Raw genomic sequence first — 21,380 nt, forward strand, 5'->3', positions numbered from 1 at the left:
AAAAAGGAGAGGAAGAAAGGACTACAAACCTGGCACTAGATGCAGCTTCAGAGGATAATCCAGGGCTGGAAGGGACCTGGAGGTCATCTAGTCCAAGCCTGCTCCAGCAGGACATTGTTAGTGAGTTTCTGTCTTTTGATCCCCCAGTCACATAGCCATGCCCACCCAGTCACATGACTCCCCCACCAAGCCACGCCCACAGAACCGGTAGGAAAGAAATTTAGATTTCCCCACTGGTTCATAGGCTGGTTGTAGGTCAATGGGTAGACATGTAGGAATATCTATTCTCTAGCTCAACAGTAGCAATTGTGTCTATGGAGGTTCTCAATCAGGTCATGGTTGTCCCAAAAGTGCTTTTCAAAGGGCAACTGGACTGACAACAACAATCAGACCAGGCACTTGATGGGCTCCATATCTCTTTGAGGTCCCCAGGCCCATTGGCAGAACCATGTCTTCAAGGCCTTGGGAAAGAGTGTCAAAGTGGGGGACAGTCTAATCTCCACCAGGGTGATGTTCCACAGCAAGGGAGCCACTCCCACCAAATGGACTTTTTAAGAGAGGAGATCCATAACATTCCCTGTCTCCCCACTCAGGTGGGCCAGGTAGATATGACTGGGAAAAACACACTCCTTCAAAGCGGGGGAATGAAGCTCTCCAACCTCTTTTGTGATTTGACTAGGAAAAGATGTTCTTCAAAGAATGATGAAGTTTTTCAACCTGCTGGGGGTTTGTGGGTCAGGTAGATGTCCTTCAAAGGATGATGAAGGTCTCCAACCTACTGTTTTTTGGGTCAGGTAGATATGACCTGGAAAAGATGTCCTTCAAAAGGGTAATGATGTCCTCCAACTCCTGTTTTGTGGGTCAGGTAGATATGACTAGGACAAGACGTCCTTCAAATGGGGGATGCCCTTCAAAGGATGAAGGTCTCCAACCTCCTGTTTTGTGGGTCAGGTAGATATGACTAGGACAAGACGTCCTTCAAATGGGGGATGCCCTTCAAAGGATGAAGGTCTCCAACCTCCTGTTTTGTGGGTCAGGTAGATATGACTAGGACAAGACGTCCTTCAAATGAGTGATGTCCTTCAAAGGATGAAGGTCTCCAACCTCCTGTTTTGTGGGTCAGGTAGATATGACTAGGACAAGATGTCTTTCAAACGGGGGATGTCCTTCAAAGGATGAAGGTCTCCAACCTCCTGTTTTGTGGGTCAGGTAGATATGACTAGGACAAGACGTCCTTCAAATGAGTGATGTCCTTCAAAGGAGGAAGGTCTCCAACCTCCTGTTTTGTGGGTCAGGTAGATATGACTAGGACAAGACGTCCTTCAAACGGGTGATGTCCTTCAAAGGATGAAGGTCTCCAATCTCGTTTTGTGGGTCAGGTAGATATGACTAGGACAAGATGTCCTTCAAACGGGGGATGCCCTTCAAAGGAGGAAGGTCTCCAACCTCCTGTTTTGTGGGTCAGGTAGATATGACTAGGACAAGATGTCCTTCAAATCGGTGATGAAGTTCTCCAATCTCCTCTTTTGTCCCTTTAGGATGAGACGTGCCCTATACGTGGGCACTGATATTTTCAGCAAGCCACTATTGGGTTTCTTAATTGTCCTCCATTTTTTCCCCTTCTAGCTTTCAAAGACCTTGCAGGAGAAAGGCTGGAGAGTGGGAGACCTTTTCCAGGCAGTTCTGAAATACTGCGAAGCCATGGAGATGTCTACCGATGGGGACAGAACCCTGGAAAGCAAAACCCTCTTTGGGTGGCTTCAGGAGAATGTTTCTCCTTGAATTCAACTCTTGAATCCTCCTGGGGAAAAAATGAAAAAGAGAGAGAGAGAGAATGTGTGCTAACTAGCAAATGTAACATAATTTGCGTTGTGAGGAGCTTTAAGTCGGAAGTCAATATTAAGCGTACTGTACTGTCAAGTGGCTTTGTGAAACTTTGTGTGCTTTTAATCCCGTGTGTGGGGTCTGAGTGAGGGTCTCCACTTGTGTCCTCGTCGGTCTGCAACTCTCTTCTGTCGCAGCGATGAGAATATTTTTCTTATCTTTGAGTGAGGATTCCTGCCCAGCTAGGACAAGGAATGACATATCATCTCCGTATAGGTTCATGTTTGTGTCTCTGTAATTTTTGTCTTTGCAATTTTTCCTTGCAATCAGCTGCAGGTCAAAAATTGGGATTCAGTGGGTCCAGCGATGGTCAGCTGCTGGCTTTTTTTGTTTTTCCCCTCTGAGGGCCTCGGGGCCTACAGATTTGTCCACTCATTTTCTTTGCTGCTTCTACCGACTTCAACCAAGTTCTGCTGATGAAGCTGAAGATGGGACCAAGTGACATCAGAATTGGGGTGAAGGAAAGGGTCAGGATCAAAGTGTAGAATTTATTCTTTGCACCAATCAAAAAACCCAAGTATTCTTCATTCCCAAATGAAGGCCGTAATTCTCAATATTGAGAACGTGGATTGTAGATTTATGTTCTCCATCACTATAGTACTTTTAATACGTCCAGATATTAGATACTAAAATATTACAATCCCTCCAGAATACATTTTTCCATCCATTTCTGTACTCTCTTCATAGAACAAAGAGCCACAGAGAAGATTAGAGTAGGCCAGTAGCCAAAAGGTTTCCTTCAGTAGTGATTCTGGTTTATATACGATGATGTCAGGAAACATATTTAATGTGGTGTCATCGAAACATTGTTCCCAAACCAATGTTGTATGCTTATAGGTCTTCTTCTTTCCTTTATGCAACTGCATTCTGTTAAATTTAGACTGCAGTAGATAAGAATCATTGGCAGGAAATAATGATTATCAACCTTAACCACTTGAAGATGCATGGACTTCAAGTCCCAGCATAGCTGGCTGGGGAATTCTGGGAGTTGAAGTCCACGCATCTTCAAGCGGTTAAGGTTGACAAACGCTGGCATAAGACATATCAGCATTACATAATCACGTCCGAGAAATGATCACGGATCCAGGAGATTCCTCCCTCTTGTGAAATGGATCACGTTGAACTAGTTTGTTCTGGAGGGAGTAGAAAAGAGGAAAGTACGTCTTCCTGAGATCATATCACTGCATCATTCATGGAGGGGAAAACCAACATTTCAAGCTGGAGAATACTGCTGTGGAGTTATTGATGCTGTCTAGGAAATAGGCAATTTCTCCATCACCTTCTAGTAAGGGTGAAAATGAGGACGGGATAGGACAACTCCCACAGCCAGCTTGCTATGGTCAGCTCACCACAGCCAACTCACTATGGTCAACATGCAACAGGACAACTTGCTGTGGGAAAAGTCAGCAATTCAGTTTAGTTATTTAAAATAATTTTAATTTTTTGTCATTCACATTTATTTTGTCCCTCCTTCAGCCTCCTTTCTTTAATTATTCTATTCCACTATGTCTTCAATATTAATGTAACTCTTGTTCCATGGCGAGTTGGCCACGGTGAGTTGGCCATGGCAAATTGTAGACCCAAATGAAAATGCTGCAGAAAAGCAGAAGCCCATGAGCTAGCTAAATAAACCTCTAGTCAACGGAGAAGAAGGGAGTAGCAGGTAGAAGGTATCTCTGAAGATTAAGGAGATCTTCCAGGTTTCTTCACGGAGATTGGTGTTGCAGAAGAAGAATCCCTACAGATTCCAAAGGCAGAAAGAGGTTGAATTCAGTGCCCTAATCCAGCCTTAACAGCAGGCCCAAAAGTTGATGGTTGAAGTTGTGAGACCATTATAAGTTGTGGTCAACAGGCCTGGGACGGCTTGGTTCTGCTTTTCTTACGTGACTACTATGGAATGTGGAATTTACCTGTCCTTCCAGGAATATCAAAATACATCTCTGAATGCTGTTGTTTGCGTTGTTTGCTATAGACGTTTCAGATTTCCTCTGTACGGACAGCTGTCTTCTTCAGGAATTGTATCATATTCTGAATGGCTCTTAGGTGTGTTTGAGTGTGCGCCTGTGTGAGTGCAATGAGTGAAAGTCAACGTGAAGATTTTCCACTGTAATGACGACAGTTGGTGGTTAGAAAATGGACGCAATTAGATAATCGAGATGTGAATTTCAAGTTGCACTAAAGTTGTTGTTTTAGCAGTAACCTTAAAATAAATTGTATATAAGCAGACATCGGTGTGGTTTAAAATTTGTCTCTTCAAAGAAGAGAAGCCTCAAGAGAGGGGCTTCTTAGAGGGGAATGCCTGCCGTTTCCTAAACTGTTGCAAAATAGTTTGAGAAGGCTGCAGATGCAAGTCAATGAAATGTAAGTATTAAGTTGGAAGTATTTCTATAATGTTACTTAACAGTATTGACCCGGTGTTAGGAATCCTTGCTTTTAAGTAGTCTCGTAATCATGCCGTGCAAAATTTAGAGATTCCAAATATTTAGTCTTGTCTGTCTGCGTTTCTGCCTGCCTGCCTGCATATCTATCTATCTATCTATCTATCTATCTATCTATCTATCTATCTATCTATCTATCTATCTATCTATCTATCTATCTATCTATCTATCTATCTATCTATCTATCTATCTATCTATCTATCTATCTATCTATCTATCTATCTATCTATCTATCTATCTATCATCTATCTTCTATCTTCTATCTATCTATCTATCTATCTATCTATCTATCTATCTATCTATCTATCTATCTATCTATCTCTCTCTCTATCTATCTATCTCTCTATTTTTCTCTCATCTGTCTATTATCTCGATTATCTACCCTGTTTCCCCGAAAATAAGACATCCCCTGATAATAAGCCCAATTGGGCTTTTGAGCGTATGTGTTAAAATAAGGCTCCCCCCCCCGAAAATAAGCCCTCCCCGAAAATATTTAAACGCAGAGCTGGAAATCAGATAAGACCGCAAGGGGAGCCCCACCTTGATCCATGTGCCCCAAAATAATAAGACCTCCCCGAAAATAAGGCCAAGCGCTTATTTTGGGGTTCAAAAAATATAAAACAGGGTCTTATTTTTGGGAAAACACAGTACCTACCTACCTACCTATCCCCCCTTCTCTCTCATCTTTCATCTATCTCTCATCTGTACCATATCTCTTCGTCTCCCTCCCTCCCTCTCTCGCTCCCCCCCACTGCATTTGTGAGATTCTTTCAACAAATTACAATAACTAAGAGCAAAACAAGCTTTTGCTCTTAGTTATTGTAATTGTAATCTATCCAAGGTAGGATTAAAACAACTAAAATTGGAACAAGAAGTATCAAGAAACATCCAATTTTTGGATAGGCTAAGAGCAAATGCTGTTGCTATGGTGAACAGCATTAAACTATTAACAGACAAAAGAAAGCAATAAAAAGATCTCAAAAACCCAGTGCAAATATTGTTCTCTAGAGGAACAGTGATCACTTCCCACGTGTTCCAGGTCTTTAGAGAAAATCCTTTTTTTTCCTGATCAAGTGTTAATTTAAATCTTAGGATTCAAGTCAGCTTTTTAAAGCAAATTCTTTGACAAGACAGATTTCAGAATTGGGATTCTGACTAAAGTTTTATTCCTATAAGGGGGAAAGAAAATATTAATGAGCCAGTAAGCTGAGAAATTCTGCTTTTCTACGCGTTTCTAAGGTTTTATATCCTAAATGAATATTGTTGAATTCCTTCCCACCCTTTTCATAAAAATCTGGCTGGCCCTACTTCTCAAAGTCCTCAGTAAATGAAGATGTGTTTGCTCAGAACAAGATCAATAATCAAGTGTCTATTTCTGGATTCAGATCAAGGACCCTTGTCTTAATAAGCACGAAGCACAGTAACTGCTTGGCTGGATCTCAGCCCAGTCCTGTAAAATTCAACCTCCTCTTTCTAAGAGTCAGCCAGAACCTCTAGAGAAGGTTAAAAATCTACACTCTTCCATCCAATTTATCTGACAGGATAGTAAGGGGGAAAAAACCCCTTTTTCAGAGTCCAGGATGTTTTTCTGATAGCTCTCGGAATAAAGGAAAGTTAGAAGTGTTTAATTGTCAATGAACAAATGCCATGTGAAATCATATTGGGAAATTATTTTTGCTGGAGTTCTTGAAGATGGAGTAGAAAACAGTAATATATACTTTCATAACATAACATAACATAACAAACAACAACAGAGTTGGAAGGGACCTTGGAGGCCTTCTAGTCCAACCCCCTGCCCAGGCAGGAAACCCTATACCATCTCAGTCAGATGGTTATCCAACGTTTTCTTAAAAATTTCCAGTGTTGGAGCATTCACAACTTCTGCAGGCAAGTCGTTCCACTTATTAATTGTTCTAACTGTCAGGAAATTTCTCCTTAGTTCTAAGTTGCTTCTTTCTTTGATCAGTTTCCACCCATTGCTTCTTGTTCTACCCTCAGGTGCTTTGGAGAACAGCCCGACTCCCTCTTCTTTGTGGCAACCCCTGAGATATTGGAACACAGCTATCATGTCTCCCCTAGTCCTTCTTTTTGTTAAACTAGACATACCCAGTTCCTGCAACCGTTCTTCATATGTTTTATCCTCCAGTCCCCTAATCATCTTTGTTGCTCTTCTCTGCACTCTTTCTAGAGTCTCAACATCTTTTTTACATCGTGGCGACCAAAACTGGATGCAATATTCCAAGTGTGGCCTTACCAAGGCATTATAAAGTGGTACTAACACTTCACGTGATCTTGATTCTATCCCTCTGTTTATGCAGCCCAGAACTGTGTTGGCTTTTTTAGCAGCTGCTGCACACTGCTGGCTCATATCTAAATGGTTAGATATGATATATAAATGGTTAGATTTCGTTTTGCATCAGCTGAATCTTGTCAGGTTAAAAATAATGAAGGCCTTGGTGATTTGCATTTTTAAATTTTACAGACCACTGCGTGTGTAAAACCAACGTAGAAGATTTTTAAAGTCGATTTGCATAGTAAGCAGTGGCATATAAATTTAATTAATGAATGGATAGATGGATGGAAGATACATGAATGAAAGAAGATAGATAGATATGGATGGATAGATAGATAGATGGCTATATAGATAGATAGATATGGATGGATATGATAGATGAGATGGGATGGATAGATAGATATGGATGGACATGATAGATGAGATGGATGGATAGATGGATGGATAGATAGATAGATAGATATGGATGGACATGATAGATGAGATGGATAGATAGATAGATAGATAGATAGATAGATAGATAGATAGATAGATAGATAGAATGAATATAGATGGGTGGGTGGATTGATGGATGGATAGACAGATCAATAGATAATGTGGATGGATTAATTTTATTTATTTATTTATTTGATTTTTATACCGCCCTTCTCCCGAAGGACTCAGGGCGGTGTACAGGCAAGATAAAACCAGCAATACAATATACAGGTTAAAATACAATTTAAAAAACTTATTTAAATTAGCCTGGAGATTAAAATTTGCCATACTAAAAAACCCCATTTAAAAATTAATAAATTTAACATTAAGATTCCAATTTAAGCCAGCCCCGCACGGATAAAAAGATGTGTCTTCAGTTCGCGACGGAATGTCCGAAGGTCAGGTATTTGGCGTAAACCCGGGGGAAGCTCGTTTCAGAGTGTGGGAGCCCCCACAGAGAAGGCCCTTCCTGGGGCCGCCAGCCGGCATTGTTTGGCGGACGGCACCCTGAGAAGTCCCTCTCTGTGGGAGCGTACGGATCGGTGGGAGGCGTGTGGTAACAGCAGGCGGTCCCGTAAGTACCCAGGTCCTAAGCCATGGAGCGCTTTAAAGGTCGTAACCAACACCTTAAAGTGCACTCAGAAGGCCACAGGCAGCCAGTGCAGTCTGCGCAGGAGCGGTGTTACATGGGAGCTACGCGTAGCTCCCTCTATCACCCGCGCAGCTGCATTCTGGACTAACTGAAGCCTCCGAGTGCACTTCAGGGGGAGCCCCATGTAGAGAGCATTACAGTAATCCAAGCGAGAGGTAACGAGCGCATGAGTGACTGTGCATAAGGCATCCCGATCAAGGAAGGGGCGCAACTGCCGAACCAGGCGAACCTGGTGGAAGGCCCTCCTGGAGACGGCCGTCAAATGGTCTTCAAACGACAGCCGATCATCCAGGAAGACACCTAAGTTGCGCACCCTATCCTTTGGGGCCAGTAACTCGCCTCCGACAGCCAGCTGCGGCTGCAGCTGACTGAATCGGGGTGCCGGCATCCACAGCCACTCCGTCTTGGAGGGATTAAGCTTGAGCCTGTTTCTCCCCATCCAGACCTGTACGGCTTCCAAACACCGGGACAGCACTTCAACAACTTCATTGGGGTGGCCCGGGGTGGAAAAGTACAGCTGGGTGTCGTCAGCGTACTGCTGGTATCTCACCCCGAAACCACTGATGATCTCACCCAACGGCTTCATGTAGATGTTGAACAGCAGGGGCGAGAGAATCGACCCCTGTGGGACCCCACAAGTGAGGCCCCTCGCGGTCGACCTCTGCCCCCGTCAACACCGTCTGCGACCGGTCGGAGAGATAGGAGGAGAACCACCGATATACGGTGCCTCCCACTCCCAATCCCCCCAACCGGCGCAGCAGGATACCATGGTCGATGGTATCGAACGCCGCTGAGAGATCTAATAGGACCAGGGCAGAGGAATAACCCCTGTCCCTGGCCCTCCAGAGATCATCCACCAATGCGACCAAAGCTGTCTCCGTGCTGTATCCGGGTCGGAAGCCGGACTGGAACGGGTCTAGATAGACATCTTCATCCAGGTATTGGGGTAGCTGTCGCGCCACGGCACTCTCTACAACCTTCGCAACAAAGCGAAGGTTGGAGACTGGACGATAATTACCCAAAATAGCTGGGTCCAGGGAGGGCTTCTTAAGGAGGGGTCTCACCACCGCCTCTTTCAAGGCGGCAGGGAAAACCCCTTCCAACAAAGAAGCGTTGATAATCCTCTGGAGCCAGCCTCGTGTCACCGCCTGAGTGGCCAGTACCAGCCAGGAAGGGCACGGGTCCAGTAAACATGTCGTGCCGTGAAGCCTCCCCAACAACCTGTCCACGTCCTCGGGAGCCACAGGGTCAAACTCATCCCAAATGGACTCAACAAGACGTGCCTCCTCTCCCTCGCTTGAATCATCCCAAATTCGGTCCAGACCGTCCCTGGATGATAGGTGCAGATGATAGATGGAATATGGGTGGCTGCGTGAATGGATAGATAAAAGATTGATTGATAAAGTGGATGGATGGATGTGGAGGGTTGGGTGGATAGACAGATAGACAGACTTAGGATGTAGTCCTCTCCAAAAAGTTAATTTGAAAAATAATGTGATTGGAATTGTACCTGTCCCTTAGGTTGGTGATCAGCTTTGTAACAGGACATTCTCAAAAAAATGTAGGGGTGGGAAAACAGGTGGGGGGGTCTTCTGAAAGAACCATTAAGGACCTTCCTCATCTTCGCTCAAAGGTTTATCAATGGAGCTCCTGGGGAAGCCATCTCAAGTGAAAAACATAAAGAAAACATGCGTGGTCCATGCCTACATGTCATCTCCAATAAACAATATGAGTAATATGTTGTGTTTTTCCTATCACTGTTGCTTGGAATTTTGAAGATCAAAACTGATAGCAACACAGTTTTTTTTAAAAAAAAAAACGATTAAAATTCGTTTATCCTAAAAATAGGAATTCCTAAAATCCTAAAAATAGGAATTCAGGTTCGCGGTTCCCATGGTGTCTCCCAAGTCCTTCCAATTTCATCCCATTTTCCCTCCTTGGGTCTACCTTCCATGAGGAGCAGCTGCTGGAGCTGAAGCATGCTCCATCACTTTCTCCAGTCTTGGAGGAACATCACAACAGGATGTGCAACCAGATGCGTTGTCTCACTGAAAACTTTTTGTCGGGCTGTTTGTGTGGGCCGCTCCGCTAGATTAGCAGGCTTCTATCTAGTTTAGATAAATGCAAATATCTTTATATTTATTGCGGTCGATCATAGTTTCACTGCTAAGATGAGAACAAAAATAGACAAGGGGTTGAATGAAGTGGTGAGAACTGTCAATGGTCTGGAACATTTTGTTGGGGCAAAAGTTCAATGTTCTTGCTGCCGTTTAGTTCTTTTTATCTACACGCTACTGAAATTTTGCATTGGGAGGACCTTTATCTGGACTAAATGGTGCGTCACAGGGGAACAGTTTTTAAATCAAGTTATCTCAAATGGCCCAACTTAGAGAATGGGTCCAAAATCCAGGATTTGTGAACCCAAGAGAATGAAATTGAACCCAAGGAAATTGTGGCTGCTTTAGTGCTATTGGCAGCTGCTGTTGCATAGAAAGTTTCCTTTTCTGGCCACTCTCACAATCTCTTGCTTCCTGCTCCACCAGTGGCAGTCACTTACCTGCTTGCTAGAAAGGGAAGGGAAGAGGAAGGAAAGAAGGAAGAGGGAGGGAGGGAGGGAAAAGGAGAGGAAAGGAAGGAAGGAGAACTGGAAAGGAAAGGAAACTGGGAAGAAGGAGAGACGAAGGAAGGAAGAGAAAAAGAAAGTAAAGACAGAAAAAGAACAAAAGAGAAAAAGAAAGAGAAAGAAAGAAAGGAAAGGAAGAAAGAAAAGAAAAGAAAGAAAAAGAAAGAAAAGGAAAGATAGATAGATAGATAGATAGATAGATAGATAGATAGATAGATAGATAGATATAGATAGATAGATTTGATTGATTAATTAATTTCTGGTACTCCCTGCCAGCTTCCTCACCATTTTTACTTTACTCAGACAATACAAAATACAAAAGAAGAAAAAATTAAAGAGGCAAAACAGAAATAGACCAAAACATTGAAAAAAGATGTGAGTTAAAAGGGGGGGAAAACCCACATATTATCTCCCCTGGTTGAACACTGACAATTCTGTTGCAACAGTGATAGCTTCTCCGATCTTTGCAAAGCAGGTCCAAAATTTAAAATAAGCTTCTACAGAAAAAGGACCATACCTTCTCTACCGTTTTGCAGTTAAACAGACCAAATTTTTTCAAGTTTCCATTTGAGCCTTGAAAAAGGTTTAGCTGTGTTAAAATAGGGAAAGAGCTTCAATGAGTTAGTGGCACATATTTTTCAGGCTCACAGGACTGTCCGGAAAAGAAAGGTGGCTTTAATAAACATTTGAAAAATTGCTCCTTTTATATTTGTAGAAGATCTGGACTTGATCTAAAACTGCAGTGTCCAAACTTGGCAACTTTAAGACATATGGACTTCAACTCCCAGAATTCCTCAGGCTGAGGAATTCTGGGAGTTGAAGTCCACAAGTCTTAAAGTTGCCAAGTTTGGACACCCCTAATTAATTCTAAAGCCTTTGAGAAATCAAAAGCTGATAAGTGCACATATGCAAAAGATTGCTTGGTTTGAGCCCTAGAATATTTTTGGAGTATTTTCTAATGTGGAACTTGTTTTATCAATGGCTTGATAATAGAGGTAGAGATTAGAAATCGGATAAATATTATTATGTGTGAGCAAATTGACCCAGACAATACACTGTCCACAAAGCACTTATACATGTAAAAGAAAAATGTATAAATCAATTTTAAAAAAATGATTTGCGGAATGAAGTTGCGATTAAATTTCACTTCCTCCTTCACTTGGGCCCAAATACTGAATCACTCTCAATTAAAACGTCTTATGGTTAATTTTCCGTGGAGATTTTTCCTTTCTTTTCTTCTTTCTTTTCTCTTTCTGTTTTCTCCGTCTGCCCTTCCAAACCATGATGGGCCATCCCTTGTGGATTTCCTACAGTAATGTTTTTCAATATTTTTAAGGTTCTTGAAATGAACGAGGAAGGCACGAGTGGCTATGTGGTTCACCAAAGCAGCTGCAGGATTTGCCCATTGAACACCAAAAGACACCAACGCAGCTGCGTTCTGTCTAAGAAGCATCTGAAGCAACTTACCATCCAGATGTTCGGTGTGAATTAGAGGATGGTGTGAATTAAGTAAAATCACAAAAGTACCCAACACCTCTGCTTTATTCTATGACGTAGACATAACTATTAGGATCTATTGCACAGTCAGCCAGATGTTTCGGCTGGATTTGTTATTTTATCCACCTACGGCAGGGGTCTCCAACCCTGGCAACTTTAAGTCTTCTGGTGGCTCAAACTGCTAAGACAGTCTGTTAGTAACACAGCTGCTTGCAATTATTGCAGGTTCAAGTCCCACCAGACCCAAGGTTGACTCAGCCTTCCATCCTTTGTAAGGTAGGTAAAATGAGGACTCAGATTGTTGGGGGCAATAAATTGACTTCGTATATAAATATACAAATGGATGAAGACTATTGCTAACATAGTGTAAGCCGCCCTGAGTCTTCGGAGAAGGGCGGGATATAAATGCAAATAATAAAAAAAAAGTCTTGTGGACTAGAACTCCCAGAGTCTCAGCAAAGCTGGCTGAGGAACTCTGGGAGTTGAAGTCCACAAGTCTTAAAGTTGCCAAGGTTGGAGACCCCTGGTCTATGGCAAGGGTGTCAAACTCAATTTCATTGAGGTTGACCATGGGGGCCCGGGTAGGCATGGCCAACTGGGCTAGTGTGGCCAACTGGGTGGGCATGGCCAGGTTGATGGTACTCCCCAAACTGCTGGCATGTTTCTTACAGATATTTAGAATGGTTTGGCAAGTATAAAATCAGGTATCCTACAACCTGCTCTGCTTAGCTGTCATTGCACAGCTTGATTAAAATTGACTAAATGTCGAAGAGAGATAATTAGTTTTTGGCAGAGAGACTGTTACTCAGGAGCAAAGCCCTTCTGTTTTCAAGAAGAAAATAAAATAATATAAACAGTAACATTGCTTTACGGATCTGCCCAATCAGATGCCTTTGCAAGCTGCATAACTCTTTGCAAAAGTTAATTATAAGGGTGACTTTTCTCAGCTGTCTTTCTGTGTCGCCCGGAAAGATCTCATGGTCATTGTCCACTTTATGCCACTAAGTTCATCTGGCACCTTCTCAAGAAATGAAATTGTGCTTCTTGTCCCTTGGTGTACTCTGTGGGCAATTCTTTTTCAGAACATTGAGTCCATAAAAAAGATTTTTCTTTCTAATTTTTCTTTTGTCACCGTCTCCTTCCCTCCCTCCTTCCCTCCCTCCCTCTCATTTCAAACTTCCCTTCTTTAAGGAACTTGAAACAACATAAACAAACCTTGTTACCTTAAGACATCCAGGGGAAATGAGCACATGTTGATAATTATTGGTTTGGGCTCCACTTGATTCATTTCTGCGGTGAGCAGAATTCTTGTTTATACCTAAGCTTAAGGGGTCGAAATGTAGACTAGGTCACGATTGTGTTGGTTAGAGTCACTGGATGAACATCTGGGTGAAAAAGAAGGAATGTTCTTCTACCGCTGGAGTTTGAGGAGGTGGGGATGACCGAGCAAATGACGAGGGTTATTGAAACCAACAGCTTCAAAGTTCAAGTGACCTCCTTCCAACAAGGGTCATGTTTACCTCAACCCCCTTGGAATGAAACCAAGAAGCTTTGTACCAGCCAGACCAGAAAGGTAGAAGAGCGATGGCTTATCTTTCTCCAAAGATGGGTTTAATTTGTGTCACCGCCTCCTCTTTCACCTTCTCCTTCCTCCCTCCATTCCCCTTCTCCTCCTCCGCTTTCACCTTCTCCTTCTCCTTCCTCCATCCCTTTTCCCTCTCCTTCCCCTTCCTCTGTCCATTCTCCTCCTCCTCTTTCACTTCTCCTTCTCCTTCCTCCATCCCTTCTCCCTCTCCCTCTCCTTCCTTCCTCCATTCTCCTCCTCCTCTTTTCCCACCTTCTCCTTCCTCCATGTCTTCTCCTTCTCCCTCTCCCTCCCCTTCCCCTCCCTCCCTCCATTCTCCTCATCCTCTTACACCTTCTGCCTCTCCCTCCATTCCCTTTCTCCTCCCCCTCTTTCGCCTTCTCCTTCCTTCCTCCATCCCTTCTCCTCCCTCTACTTTCCTTTCCTCCCTCCATTCTTCTCCTCCTCCTCTTTCACCTTCTCCTTCCTCCATCCCTCTCCTCCCTCTCTTTCCCTCTCCTCCCTCCATTCTCCTCCTCTTTCACCTTCTCCTTCCTCCATCCCTTCTCCTCTCTCTCCTTCCCTTTCCTCCCTCCATTCCCCTTCTCCTCCTCTGCTTTCACCTTCTCCTCCTTCCTCCTTCCTCCATCCCTTCTCCCTCTCCTTCCCCTTCCCTCCTCCCTCCATTCTCCTCCTTCACCTCTTTCACCTTCATTTTTTCCTTCTCCTTCCTCCATGTCTTCTCCTTCTCCCTCTCCTTCCCCCCTCCCTCCATTCCCCTCCTCCTCTTCCTCCTCTTTCACCTTCTCCTTCCTCCACCCATTCTCCTCCTCCTCTTCGTCCTCCTCCTCTTTGCATTTAGAAGCCAGAATGGCAAATCTGATAAGGTCAGAGGTCCGTAACTTATTTGTCTGACCAGCAAGAAGGGTTTTGAAGGATGGGAACTGAAACAGAAATTACCACCAACATTTGGTGGCCAAATGGTCAACTCTATTAGGCTTTTGATGGAGAGTATTGAGAACATTTTAAGGGTAGGAACAGTAGAGGTTTGCTTCAGAGACACCATCCCTATTTCCCATTTCTTTCTTTCTTTCTTTCTTTCTTTCTTTCTTTCTTTCTTTCTTTCTTTCTTTCTTTCTTTCTTTCTTTCTTTCTTTCTTTTTCTATCTATCTATCTATCTATCTATCTATCTATCTATCTATCTATCTATCTATCTATCTATCTATCTATCTAGGGGATGCGGTGGCTCAGGGGCTAGGACATTGAGCTTGTCGATCGAAAGGTCAGCAGCTCAGCGGTTTGAATCCCTAGTGCTGCCGTGTAACGGGGTTAGCTCCCGTTACTTGTCCCAGCTTCTGCCAGCCTAGCAGTTTCGAAAGCACATAAAAATGTAAGTAGAAAAAATAGGGATCAACTTTGGTGGGAAGGTAACAGCGTTCCGTGCGCCTTTGGCGTTGAGTCATGCCGGCCACATGACCACGGAGACATCTTCGGACAGCGCTGGTTCTTCGGCTTTGAAACGGAGATGAGCACCGCCCCCTAGAATCGGCAACGACTAGCACGTATGTGCGAGGGGAACCTTTACCTTATCTATCTATCTATCTATCTATCTATCTATCTATCTATCTATCTATCTATCTATCTATCTATCTATCTATCTATCATCTATCTAAAAATAGCAACCACCACAAAACCCAAACCAGGCAGTTGGGCTTGTGGCTCTTGATTGTCCACCTCTTCAAAGCAGCCCTGGCTATGGAGAAAAAGGAAGAGCAGGGCATCAGCTCAGAGACGAAAGGCATTCAAGGATGTTGTGAAGGCAACCGTTTAAATATTTTAAAAATAATGATTCGTCCATGGATGGAGCAATTTGGGACTTTTCGGCAGATGGGATGAATGGGGAGTTTCCTAAAGTGGAAAAAAATAAAAAATTATGTAACTGACAATTTAGATCCCTTCTTGGTTTCCTCAAGGAGATGCGTCAAGCTCCCTAAAGGCAGAATTTTAGATGGCAAACCGATTGAAGAGTTGAGGAGAAATATTTCTCTTGGGCTGGGAAAGGACATCCTTTCTGTAAATCACTCTTAAATAAAGTGGGTTCCAAAATAATGGAATAACAGAGTTGGAAGGGGCCTTGGAGGTCTTCTAGTCCAACTCCTGCTCAAGCAGGGAACCTTCTACATTTCAGACTATCCTATCACTAATGGTCAGGCCACAAGAAGGCACCATGGACCATTCCTCTCGCCAGACATTCTCGGGTTTAAACTAGTTAGATGTTAAAGTTATTATCCATGCTGGCTTATGGGATCTCAACCTTGTGATGGGTTGTGCATTGTCCTGCTGAATAGAGAGGGCCGTGTTGTTCAACATCCTTGACCATAGCCAAACGAGAGTTTTTTTTTTAATTTGCATTTATATCCCGCCCTTCTCCGAAGACTCAGGGCGGCTTACATTGTGTAAGGCAATAGTCTCATCCATTTGTATATTATATACAAAGTCAACTTGTATTGCCCCCAACAATCTGGGTCCTCATTTTACCTACCTTATAAAGGATGGAAGGCTGAGTCAACCTTGGGCCTGGTGGGACTCGAACCTGCAGTAATTGTAATTGCAGGCAGCTGTGTGTTAATAACAGATTGCATTAGCCCGTTGAGCCACTTCCCAGCCCTTGTTGTCTTCTAATGCGGGGCGATACGATATTGCTAAGTATTGGTAACCAGTGCACAGGAGTGGGATACAATATGGCCAGAGATGATACCCATTGGCTGGTGGCGTTGGACATCAAACAACAGGGTCTTTTCCAATGAGTCTTTTTAAACGTGAGTCAGTCGTGTGCGGCGGCAGCCCAAAAAACTAATACAATCCTTGGTTGTATAAACAGAGGCATAGAATTAAAACCATGTGATGTATTAGCACCGCTTTATAAAGCCTTAGTAAGGCCACACCTGGAATGCTACATCAAGTTTTGGTCACCGCATTACAAAAGAAGATGTTGAGACTTTGGAAAAAGTTCAGAAAAGAGCAACTAAGATGATCAAAGGCCTGGAGACAAAAAACACATGAAGAACGGTTGCAGGATTTAGGTTTGGCCTGTCTAGAGAAAAGAGGGACTAGGAAGGACATGATAACTGTCTTCCAGTATTTGAGGGGCTGCCACAAAGAAGAGGGGGTCAAATTATTTTCCAATCACTCTGCTAAACAAATAATTCCCTCAACACTGTCAAACTATTACTAAATCTGCACTATTAATCTTCTCATCGTTCCCATCACCCATCTCCTTCCACTTATGACTGTATGACTGTAAATTTGTTACTTGTATACTTATGATTGATATTGATATTGATTGTTGTTTATTTATACCCTATGACTATCATTAAGTGTTGTACCTTAGAATTCTTGATGAACGTATCTTTTCTTTTATGTACACTGAAAGCATATGCACCACGACAAATTCCTTTGTATGTCCAATCACACTTGGCCAATAAAAAATTCTATTCCTATTCCTATTCCTATTCTATTCCTATTCCTATTCCTATTCTATTCTATTCTATTCTATTCTATTCTATTCTATTCTATTCTATTCTATTCTACTCTACTCTACTCTACTCTACTGTACTCTACCCCACTCCACTCCACTCCACTCCACTCCATTCCATTCCATTCCATTCCATTCCATTCCATTCCATTCCATTCCATTCTATTCTATTCTATTCTATTCTATTCTATTCTATTCTATTCTATGAACCAGAAGGCAGGACAAGAAATAATAGATGAAAACTAATCAAGGAGAGAAGCAACCTAGAATTAAGCAGAAACTTCCTAACAGTGAGGACAATTAACCAGTGGAACAGCTTGCCTCCAGAAGTTAGAATAGAATAGAATAGAATAGAATAGAATAGAATAGAATAGAATAGAATTTTTATTGGCCAAGTGTGATTGGACACACAAGGAATTTGTCTTGGTGACAAATCTCAGTGTCCATAAAAGAAAAGATACCTTCATCAAGGTACAACATTTACAACACAATTGATGGTCAATATATCAATATAAATCATAAGGATTGCCATCATAAGGATTGCCATCACCCATAAGTTGTGGGTGCTCCATCACTGGAGGTTTTCAAGAAGAGGCTGGACAGCTGTCACCCACCCATCCTACACCGTTTTGTCATGAATGGTGTAGGGTCTCCTGCTTGTGTAGGGGGTTGAACCAGAAGACCTCCAAGGTCCCTTCCAGGTCTGTTTGGATGGATGGATGGATGGGTGGATGAGTTTTCTCATCAGACAGCCAAAGTATCTGAGCTTCAGCTTCCATATCTGTCCTTCCAAAGAACAGTCATGGTTAGTTTTACAGTTTGACAACTGATATGGTTGGGTAGATGTATTTGCTCTCCTCTGATGTGGGATGAATCCAGGAAAATGCGGGCTATCCGAAATCCTCTTTACCCTCCCACTGTTAGGTGGAGAACTTGAGGCTGCCCTTTCTCAACAGAAGCCCTCCCAAGAGGGAACATTTTGGAAGTGATTTGCCATTGCCACCTTCCAAGGGCTGAGAGGGAATGACTGGCCCAAGGTCAGCCACCTAGTTTGGGACTTGATGGCCTTTTGGTTTCTAACTTGGTGTTTTAACCACCATACCAGACTGGTTCTCTATGCAAGAACTAGCAAGACCATATCGGTATGATAAAATAAAATGTAGAATTCTTGGCTTAAAGCCTTACTAACTTTACCGCCTCCTATTTACAGGTTAGAACTTTGTATTTAAGTAAAAGGGAAACTTGAAGGGAAAAGGTGGTTTGATTTAATGATAGCCATAAATTACAGCAAGAAGGAACCCAAGTGGATTAAAAGGGATATGATCTGATTAAGATGTATAAAACTAATTGAGTAATTAATTGTGCATGGAAACCCTGATATTGCAAGGTAATTAACAATAGCACGATTAAGCACTTGAAAAATCTTTTCGGCTGACTAGAAATTGGAGTCGTAAAAGTCTGTAGAAAAGAGTTCCCCTTTCTCTCAAGTCGCTACCATTTGGTGTTATTTTAGGAAAATCTGGCCCAGCTCAACTTTGGACTCGGTTGCAAATCTTTGGATTGTTACGGGGGCTAAAAGCACCACGCAAAGACCGCAAGATCAGACAATGCACAGGAAAACCAGGTTCTAAGAGATGAGCTGGCTGAGATGGAGGGCGGCGTTAAACATGTCATCAGTTTGGAATCAATGCTCATCACATCTTATCTAGCTCCAGTTTAGCTTGGAAGATTAGTTGCTCAGATCCTTGTGTGTAGGTAGCAGGTACTTTGAACTCAGCTCCTGTTCCTGGTTACTTGCACCTGACCCAGGTGGGGTTTCAACTGCATTGTTATGGCCACGACCTTGTCTTTTTTGATCACGCCCTGTGGACATCCCTAACCACGCTCATTGCAGTCATAATCCACAGATGTTAACCATCACCTTACTGATGTCAATTACCCCATCATTGAGAAAGGAGCAATGCTTAGTCCCTCACGGTGAGTAGGGACCCCCATCCCCAAAGAGAGGATTCAATAAGCATCCATATTGATTTGAAGTTATAGCTGGCAGGTAGGGTCTGGGGTGGTTTTTTTACCCCCCAGTATCTGCAGTAGGAATTTATGACAGTGAAGTGTCCTCATGTCTTAGCCTGGTATCTCTAAGTTTGAGAAATGGTCTGGGAATCCAGTCTACCTTGTCCTCTGTTGCTGCAGGACAGTTTTAGGTTCTGGGATCTGATCAGTTTATTGTTTAAGATGTCTAAGATTCTGCACTTTCCTGCTTGCCTCCCTTCTTCCCTCCCTCCCTCCCTTTCCCATCAAATTCCTTCCTTCCTTCCTTCCTTCCTTCCTTCCTTCCTTCCTTCCTCCCTCCCTTCCCTTCCTTCCTTCCTTCCTTCCCTTCCTTCCTTCCTTCTTTCCTTCCTTCCTTCCTTCCTTCCTTCCTTCCTTCCTTCCCTTCCTTCCTTCTTCCCTTCCTTCCTTCTTCTTCCTCCTTCCTTCCTTCCTTATTTTCTTCTTTCCTTCTTCCCTCCCTCCTTCTTCCTTCCTTCTTTTTCTTCCTTCCTTCTTCCTTCCCTCCTTCCTCCTTCCCTCCTCCTTTCCTTTCTTCCTTCTTTCCTTCCTTCCTTCTTCTTTCCCTCATTCCTCCTTCCCTCCCCCCTTCCTTCCTTTCTTCCTCCCTCCCTCCCTCCCTCCCTCTCTGCTTAAGATTGAACTTTACTCTTGTTAATATTTATGTTATGTTATGTTAATCCAAATTACTCAACTTTTTATTTTCAGATCTAAGCATTCTAAAAAGCGGATATTGGACAAGACAATCCTTTCATTTGCAATTTTTTAATTCCCATTGAGTCATCAGAAATTTCCAGTGTCTACCACACCTTGGGGTTTTGCTCATCCAAACCAGACAGTGCTGCATTAAATCCTGTTTATTTAGTTTAGTGGGTGGTTTTGTTTTTTTTTCAAAATTGCTTTAATTTTTTTTTTAAAAAGGAACCTTTGATCCCCTAGGAGAAACATTCTATTGAAAAAAAAAAAACCCACTCTTTTATCTGGTTTCCAAGACTTATAGTACATTCTATTCCGCTGTAATTCACTTGATTGAGAACACGTGCAAAGGTGATCCACAATTGCACCATTTCCTGGATCCGTGTTTTTCATTGGTCACTTGACCATCTCTATGACCACTCAAGTGCTAAATGGCACTCCAAGCATATCCATACATCCATTGGGGTTAAACTAGAGCAGGGGTATCAAACTCAATTTCATTGAAGGCCGCATCTGATGTTTGACCTCAGAGGGTCCGGAGGTGTGGGGCAAGGTCAATATGGCCAGTTTGATGTCACTTGTCTCAGGGGTGCCTGTGGGCCAAGCACTCTGCCAGTGAAAATGGGCTCCCAAGCTCCATTTTCAGCTGGGATGTCCTGCGATCCTCTGCCAGCAAAAAATTGGGTGGGGAGCGCGCAGATCCGTCTGAGTTAGTGACTCACTGGGTTAAATGCATTGAGGGAATGAGGTTAAACGTGGTTCATCTGAAGAATGGAATTGGGAGCTGCTGAAAGTTATCTGACATTACAAATGTCAAGTTCAATCGAAGTAAAGGACGGCAACAGAAGCTATGAGTAGTTTACTCATCAAATTGATCGTTGATTCTCCAAACGAGTCGGCAGCTAAGAAAACAGAGAATGCAAAGTTTGCAATGAAATGCCACTTTCTGTTAACCTCTTCAAAATCATTGCAAGTAATCTTGTGTTACTTTACGGCAGGGGTGTCAAACTCGACGCCCGGGGCCCAGTTCCAGCTTGTGGGGTGCTTAGATCTGGCCCGCGGGGCCACCCTGGAAACAGTGAAGGGCCGACCCGTGGTGCCTCTGCCAGAGAAAACGAAGCTCGGGAGGGCTGCATGCGGCTCTCCCCAGCTCCATTTTCACTGGCAGAGGGTTGCAGGAGGCGGTTGCAGCCGAAAGCGGAACTCGGGAGCCTGTTTTCGCTGACAGAGCGCTCGGGCCGCCACAAGCGCCCCTGGCATGAGTGACGTCGAGCTGGCCACACCCATCCTGGCCACACACACAAACACACCCCGAGGTCAAACACAACCCTGATGCGGACCTCAATGAAATTGAGTTTGACACCCCTGCTTTACGGGTTCTTCAAGAATTATGCATAGCTAAAGTTCTTTCAGGGGACCCAGTGACTCAGCGGCTAAGACGCTGAGCTTGTCGATCGAAAGGTCGGCAGTTCAGCGGTTCGAATCCCTACTGCCGCGTAATGGGGTGAGCTCCCGTTACTTGTCCCAGCTTCTGCCAACCTAGCAGTTCGAAAGCGTGTAAAAAATGCAAGGAGAAAAAATAGGGACCACCTTTGGTGGGAAGGGAAGAGTGTCCTGTGCGCCTTTGGCGTTGAGTCATGCCGGCCACGTGACCACGGAGACGTCTTCGGA

At 43.4% G+C, this 21,380-nt stretch overlaps 1 protein-coding gene across 5 annotated transcripts in view; it reads left to right on the forward strand.

Moving 5' to 3' along the window:
* Nucleotides 1-4,110, forward strand: part of AKAP11 (A-kinase anchoring protein 11) — a 57,284-nt gene extending 53,174 nt beyond the window's left edge. For all 5 annotated transcript variants that reach the window (XM_058184715.1, XM_058184714.1, XM_058184717.1 and 2 more), the window contains one exon: nt 1,627-4,110. In XM_058184715.1, the coding sequence (XP_058040698.1) occupies nt 1,627-1,782 (156 nt within the window). In that variant the 3' untranslated portion in view covers nt 1,783-4,110. The remainder of the gene's footprint in view (nt 1-1,626) is intronic.
* Nucleotides 4,111-21,380: the final 17,270 nt, after the last annotated feature.

This window comes from Ahaetulla prasina, chromosome 5 (assembly GCF_028640845.1).
Source record: "Ahaetulla prasina isolate Xishuangbanna chromosome 5, ASM2864084v1, whole genome shotgun sequence".
Lineage (NCBI taxonomy): Eukaryota > Metazoa > Chordata > Lepidosauria > Squamata > Colubridae > Ahaetulla > Ahaetulla prasina.